Raw genomic sequence first — 7,766 nt, 5'->3', positions numbered from 1 at the left:
AATACTGCTGATTCAAGGAGATGGTTTGATCTCAAATCATTCAGTTATGCATATTTGTGCAATACTTTCAGAAACCGAAAGCTGTTGGCAACATTATTTTTTTTTCCTTTTTTTTTTTGCAAAAACCATCTTAAGTAGTTTAAGTGGAAGCATCTGTAACTTATGAGAACAATTTATTCCAAAGCTGTGTTTTCTTAAGATGTTGCAAAATTAAATTAATTGCAAAATCCACATAGTAATGAGCTGTGCTTTCATAAATGCAGCAGTAAATGTTTTTCTTAAAATACAAACAGATGTGGAAATTCTGCACTTGTACTGCAGTCATAATGGTGATGCCAAAGATTTAACATGCACAATTTTTTTTCTTGGGTTTTGATGTTATGACAGTGTGAGATCAATGTAAAATTGCCACTAAAGTAGATACCTATACACAACACATTTTCTTTTCTAATAGATAAACCATAATAGATAAACCATTTAAAAGGAACTTCCACATACTGGCCAATCAGTCTAAGTGCAAAAATATGTTTTCAAACAGATGGCCAGAACTTTATTCCAACCTCAAAATACAATTGATTATCAGCTTACAACAAACATAGTTAATTTGTGATATTTTGATTTTATGTTGGTAGAAAATATTATTTAACCTTCTGTCCATTAAAATAGACATTAGGCATCAATAGCTGTGTTCTCTGACTATTTTTTTTTGAAAAAGGATGGTGGGTGTTGAACATCCATCCATTTTTTCCATTCATTTTCTGTACGTCCATGTCCCTTAGTGGGATCGGGAAGGTTGCTGGTGCCTCTCTCCAGCTAACGTTCCAGGTGAGAGGCGGGGTCACCCCGGACAGGACGCCAGTCTGTCGCAGGACAACACAGAGACAAACAGGACAAACAACCATGCACACACACACACCAATGGAGAATTTAGAGAGACCAATTAACCTGACAGTCGTGTTTTTGGACTGGGAGGAAGCCGGAGCCGGGTGTTGAACATGTATGATAAAATTAAAAAACAAGACTTTTTTTTCTTTATTTTTGGCATTTGCTTCCACAGATCAGACTCAAATGATGGATAAGAAAGAAAATTCAAGTTTAACATAATTTCATCCAGTTTGGCTGGTGCAAGATGTAAAGTCTTTTAAATAAAATGGGCACACTTGAATGCTCAATCTCTTCTAAAATGTAGATTTTGAGTATTCTTGAGTTCTGAGGCAATGATGGGAGGAAAAATTCATTCTCATACATTTTTAAGGTTTCTTTGAAATAATATTCTATTGGTTTTGCTGTTAAGTTTGCAGTTGACAAACTGGCGAAACAGTATTAAATATGAGAGTGGAACAATCATGGAGTGGATAAACATTGTGGCTACATTTTCTGAAAAGTATCTGATTTGTTTAGATTTTGGAAGGACGACTTTTGTGCATGACCTTAATTTTCGATGTTTTAAATAAGCAGTTAGTACCTCACCTCAGTGTGCAACTCTTTGGAGCTGCTACTGCTGTCATGTTTGCATTCATTTCATCTTTTTCTTTTTTTTTTTTTTTTTTTTTTTAAACCACATACACATGCTGCTTCATGTGCTAAATACCACAGCCCCATGCAGCAGTATGTCCTACTTGATATATAATTCCTTCAATAACTCATATTATTCTAAGATTTAAGTTTGTTGCTAAGCTTGCCAGGAATTGACACAAAAAAGATAAAAACACAGCCACATACAGAAGTACACTTTGTAAACAAATAGTCATTTTATTATTTTTCACTGGGTGTTATCAATAAAGCTAGCTGTTCTATGGATGTGAGAAAGCACAGAAAGCAAGTTCCTCATGGTATAGACAAAGCGATTGCACAAACTAAGAAAGACCACAAGCCACGACATTCTAACTGCTCTAGTTGGCATGTCATTTCCATCTACAGAAAACTAAATGCTCAGTGGTGATCATTAAATAAATAAAATAATTAATGCAATCTGTTGGGAAAACTTTTGAAATTAGTTTATCATTTATATTTTCAATACCTGCAATCAAGTTCATTTCATTTAGTTCGCTGCTGTACAAAAGTATGTGAGAGATGTGGTGGACGGAAACTCTAACCACATTATTCTATGAGAGCTTGAGCTTGAGGTTGTCTCACCACAGCCAATGTCTAGACCGGTTTTGTTTTGTTCCATGATAGTTGGGTTAGTGTGAAGTACTTTCTGAAAACATTACGCAAATTGATACAGTTTTTGAGGAGTCCAAATGATTGGGTTGTGAAACCTTTCTGCTTTTCAAAATGGTGTTTCTGATCTCAGTTTATTGTGACTCGGTTGCAGGTTCCAAATATTTGCTCAATCCCAACTAATCAACAAAAGAAATAACAAATGAAAATTCATGGTCTATAGCCTTTCTTGTCCCAGGCCTCTAGATCTGAATAAACTTTGTGCTGAGGTAAACTGTTGTACTGTAAACATATCTTGCACAGGCTTTCCCTCCAGTCCCCACGAACTTTCACCTTCCAGTGTTTTTTCCAGTTAAAATATTCCTCATATCGCTTCCTGTCCTCTGCAAGTCTTTGAAGATATTTCCCCAGTTCCCGTACTGATGAAAACTCATCGACATGGATAAAAGAATGTTCTGGAGCCACAGCTTTGTAGTCACTTATTGGGGGTCCCAGTACCACTGGTACAGCCCCTCCTTTGTAAGCATTATGCCACAGCTTCTCAGTCACATAATCTTTTGCCAGAGAGTTCTCAAAAGCCAAATAAAAGTAGCAGCGAGAGATTGTTGTTAAGAGGTCTTCAGAGGAAAGCGGCATTTTATTCCAACGTCCATAAACCTTCACAGGATCTGTGGCACTGAGCTCTTTGTAGACTTGGCTTCTTCTGTGGTGGTTCCTGTAGTTGCTGACCACCCAGCAGACCAAAGAGGTCTTATTTATATGGCTGTCCTCCACCAGGTTACTTTCAGTCTCCAAAGGCAGCAGCTCACCATAAGGTATGGTAACATCAGCGTCTCTCCTGTAGGAAATGGTCATGTTGAAGATATTTGCAAACTTCTTCAAGTTTCCGTTGTGAGCAGGAGACTCCAGTGACATCCAGGCCCATCTCTGGCCTTGTGGCCGTGGGAGTTCGATTGGAAGCTGCTGGCTTCCCTGTATCAGTTCTCTGTTGTGGAACACCACAACATGAGCTGAGGGGAACAAGGAGCGCTGATCCACCAGTGTACAGTTTGGTATTTTGTACAGATCCAAGCACACATTTCCCTTAAGGGTTAACGTGTTGCTAAAAGGCCAGTACCAGATGAGAATGGTCACAGTCCCACTGCTTCTTGAATAACTGAAGTAGGAGAATTGAATTTCTTTGGGTAATCCACAATACAAGATAAAAAGCAAAGCCACAATGGTGCAGAAGATGATGCCATTCTTGATGGATCTGACCTCCATCTTTTTAGGAAGATCAGTTTCCTGTTTGGAAAAAAAATACCAGTTTTAGATTTGAAGTGTACTGTGCCATACATCTTTCACTTTTTAAAAATCAAATTACAACCACAAACTACAATGCTTTTGGCAGAATCTGAGACAAACACAAACTATTTAACAATTTGGAAGTACCAAGAAGAGCAGACGTGCTTCTCAAAATTTTTGAACAATAAAAATCTGAACTGTGCAGTCAGTATTTGTATTCAGCCTTTCGGATTTAGTTCTTCATATTTCATGCATTTCATGATACTCGCTTCCTAAAAAAAATTATGTATCATGTTAAATTATTCCTTCTTCAGAAACATATCTGGAGTTTTGCTTAGATTTTTTCGTGAATATTTGAGAAATCCTGAAAGGTGCATTTCCACTGGTATGTTTTGTACTAACTGGTTAATGTTTGGTTCAGTTGTACCACAATTAGTAAGCTTGTCTGGCACTCAGTATTGTGGGCAGGATGTGAGTGCGCAACAGCTGTTGTTACCTCTCTGCTGGTGTCTGCAGTGGCACTCAGTAATATCAAAAGATATAAACCGATACCCATATGGCATAGTTACTTTGGAACATAACTTTAATCGGATTGCTGATTACTCTTTGAAAATGTAACTTTGTTAAACTACTGACTACTTGATTTGAAAAATAACTAAGTTACATTAAAAGTAACTTTTTTAGTTACTTTCAGCAGCTGATAACAACAACGTTCCGCCACCTGTGAAAATTACATTGATCTTTTCCAATACTTAATTGGAAGTTATTTTATAATGTGTCTCCACTTATGTTTTACTGAAGGGGAGATTATTCAATGGTTGCAACAGCATAAAAAAAAAAAAAAACTTTAGTAATTTATGCATGTTTTTGTGTGTTCCAGTATTGTCTGGAAAACTGTAAATAGGATTCTAGTCCATAATCAGTAACCATGAATACGCTTGGCACGGCAGTGTGTATACTTTACACAACACATTGCAATTTTTCATCATTTTCTAAACCTGCAAAATGAATTTAATTCACCAGTCTGTCCAGCTAAGCTGAATACAATAAACATGAAGCCTAGAGAAAGCTTACATTTGAATTAAATTCATAATTTTTACCACTGTTATTTGGCTCCTGTCTAACCACTGCAAACTGCTGCAGAAAAGCAGTAGTGAGAATATATGATCAAAAGACACTAAAAAGATGCTAAAAGTAAAAACAGATATGTGCAAGCTATGTGAAAAGTGAGACCTCATAAATAACTCCTACCTGTATGGATTGTTGATTCCTCATCTTGTGAAGATCCTTTCACCTTTAGACGATGTGAGAAAAGTCCCAAGCTAATGATTACAGTAGTTGGTGTTGGTGAAGGAGGAAATGAGTCACAACCAGACACAAACCTGAGCCAGAGGAGTAAATTGTCCTAAATGTTTAAAAAATGTCCTGCATGACACACTTTCACATAGCTCAAAGGTTTTCTGTATGTCTGTGAATGAGTTTTACCATATACTTAAACAAGCTAAGTCTAATCATCGTTCTATTCTTACTGATACACATAAAGAGTTGCTTCTAATAGCTATATCAGATTACTGTAGTTCTCACATTTTCCCTTCTGTGTACCATCCAGGTCCTTTTATCAGTTCCAGGATCCAACCAAGACCCCTCAGTGTTATTACCTTGAGAAATAATGAGATTTAGTCAGATATAAAAAAGGCTTTAGTACCAGAAATGTTCAAATGTTACAAGTTGAACAAATGGAGCAGATATTCACGGTCCAGCACTCAGATTCACCTTCACCTTCGCTACAATGAAACAAACAATCTTTGCTTCATCTGGTTTGCTTCATTTGCTTCATTGTAGCGAAGCAAAGATTGTCGTGCGAGTTCTGTTTTTTTTATTCTTCTCCTCCTTCTGTGCCCTCCCCAGAGGGTAGTGTTAACCAGTTTCATTTTGTTTTTGTGTGGCAGTTGCCAGTCTTATGTGCTATGTGTGCATGTAAACACATAAAAAGATAGAGAAAAGAAACATTATCATTTTATCCATATCAGTACAAACCAAACCAAACCCAGACACTTGTAAAAAAAAAAAAAAATGAACGTTGTTAGGTGTCTCACTAAAGCTTTAGGGACTACAGAAAAACAGTTTCAGCAAGCAATGTGCTTTGAAGCTAATCTTGAAATTGCTGTGTGGCTTTTTGCAGTGATGACGAGTTTCATTTAGCTCGTAAAGCTGAACTGGTTTTGCCACCCCTGCCCTAGGGTCATACCACAGCATCTGAATGACATACTTAGCTTCATCAGTTTTACTGACTTGTCAAAATCCCAAACAGCATCAGACCAACACTCTACCATCACCATTTTTAAGTATCCATTAAATGTCATTTTTTGAAAAACACTGTGTCAGTTTTTGCACCAGATGTAACATGTGAAAATCTGTTTTATGACCTGAAACAAAATCTGTAGGAGAGCAAATACTTTTTCACAGCAGCATAAGGTTTGCTTGTTTGGTCTACGTTTATGCACAGGGAACTTCTTATGAACAAATTCTCACCCCCTTATTACTGCAGACTGTGCAACAATTAGATGTCCTGTTTACAGTTGTGGGCACCTGTGCACTGGATGTCTGCTGCTCCTCCAGAGTTACCAAAAAGGGTCTAGCCAGGTCTGTTAGTTTTAGTCGACAGATGCAAATTATGTCATAATCCTTCTTCTTTGGATGATAAATAGTTCAGTGCTTAGTTAAATTAAGAAGAGGGTACTCAGAAATGGATTCTGCATGAGTCTTTAAAAAACTGTGTGTCAATATCCTGATCATGTTTGACTTTTGAGCTTTTGGGATCGGCAATCTCATCGATACATCTCTCTTTTTCTCTGTATGTCTATCTCTGTTATTTTTTCCTTACTCAAAATGATGCAGATCCTCATTTATAGGATGTGTTAGAATATGAGAGAAAGAAAAGCTTTGTAATTACTGATCCACTATTTAAAAAGCACTTATTAAAGTTATTTGTAACAACTTTTGGATTTTTAATCTAAACATCATTCACAGTTATTTCAAGAGACTTGCGTTCTCCCTTACCATTTGCATTCTCTAGAGATGAGATGTTGGCTTTTCTTTGTCCATATTTATAACTCAGTAAACTTCAATCTATCAGTCTAGATCTTAAGTATTTCTCGAACCTCTAAATTTTAATAAGTTTATTCAGTTTTCATCTTACTATGGTAATTTGTTCCTCTTTTTAGGTCTATGCTTCCCCCTGCAGGCAAAGATGATCACTGCTTTAAATTTATTGATAACTCACAATTGGCATCTACTGAGTTAAAGCCTCACTCAATAGAGGCTTTCACTCAATATTCACCTGAATATTAATATTAGTATTAATATTCAGGTTAACTTACACACAACTGGACATTGCACAGTGATCTTGTGAACTCTGTGTCTTTGTTCTTCCACTTCACATTTGTTCACCCGACTTGTGTTTATCAAAATAAAATCCCAATAAAACACCTTGAAGTTTATGGTTATAATGTGAGACCATTTCAAAAAGGCTCTTACACATGGCCAGGTGAAATGAATTGGATTCAAGTAGCTGAAATAAGATTCCTTGGTGGGGCTTGGAGATGGAAAGTAACAGAGGGTGAGGAGCTCTGTTATCATTTTGGAACTGGTCAGACTTGAAGTGATGGGGAGCCCATCTTTTTCCAGAGGTCACAAAGCACCTCTCGACTTTGTGCATCCATGGATTTCAAGCTAGACCAGCAAAATGGAGAGAAGAAAAACCACCTGACTGCCTGTCCTTGCCATTTAACTAAGTAAAACAAGGGTTTTGAATATAATAGAAACTATAACTTATGATACTGTGAGCTAAACCTGGTATGAAAATACATGCTTGTCTTTTTAAATAGTAGATCTTCACAAGTTTTCAGTTGATTTTACATCTGCTTTGCTTAGTCTCAATATAATTTTCAATAAAGCAGCAAATGAATGGAAACTGAGGAAGCCTTTGACTTCATGTCGATTAGCTCCACCTACTGGTGGAAAAAGAGATAGCAGTTTGTAACGTCTTTTTTCCCCCACATCACCAAGACTATATCATAATATATATTTCTTCTCTTTTTATATACCTTCTTCTAAACAGCACAACTTTATTATTATTAATAGTTATTTTAGTTATTTCCCCCCTAACTCAGCACAATTTCTGGTTAACCACACCATGACTTTTGCAGAAACGGGTTTCAACACTTTCAAAAATAAAGGAACATGTCAGCAAAAAAAAAAAAAAAAAAAAAAAAAAATTTTAAAAATTTTTCCCCTTTGGTTTGAAAAAGTTGTACCCC

The 7,766-nt window shown here is 36.5% G+C and overlaps 1 protein-coding gene across 2 annotated transcripts; it reads right to left on the bottom strand.

The window, feature by feature from the left end:
- Positions 1–1,975: 1,975 nt before the first annotated feature.
- On the bottom strand, positions 1,976–5,278 carry fut7 (fucosyltransferase 7 (alpha (1,3) fucosyltransferase)). Of its 2 annotated transcripts, none has more exons than XM_015033690.1 (3): positions 5,032–5,278; positions 4,699–4,829; positions 1,976–3,447 (listed from the first exon to the last, which is right to left on the bottom strand). In XM_015033690.1, the coding sequence occupies exons 2-3, from the start codon at positions 4,720–4,722 to the stop codon at positions 2,374–2,376; spliced, it is 1,098 nt and encodes a 365-aa protein (XP_014889176.1). In that variant the 5' UTR covers positions 4,723–4,829; positions 5,032–5,278; the 3' UTR covers positions 1,976–2,373. The 2 variants fall into 2 exon arrangements, with proteins under 2 accessions (XP_014889176.1, XP_014889186.1); XM_015033700.1 differs by having other exon boundaries at positions 4,699–4,741.
- Positions 5,279–7,766: the final 2,488 nt, after the last annotated feature.

The sequence above is a fragment of the Poecilia latipinna genome, unplaced genomic scaffold (genome assembly GCF_001443285.1).
Source record: "Poecilia latipinna isolate Pla-1442-1.1 unplaced genomic scaffold, P_latipinna-1.0 Scaffold16, whole genome shotgun sequence".
Classification (NCBI taxonomy): Eukaryota; Metazoa; Chordata; class Actinopteri; order Cyprinodontiformes; family Poeciliidae; genus Poecilia; species Poecilia latipinna.
The sequence above is the reverse complement of the archived record's forward strand: the minus strand, read 5'-3'. Positions and strand labels throughout refer to the sequence as shown.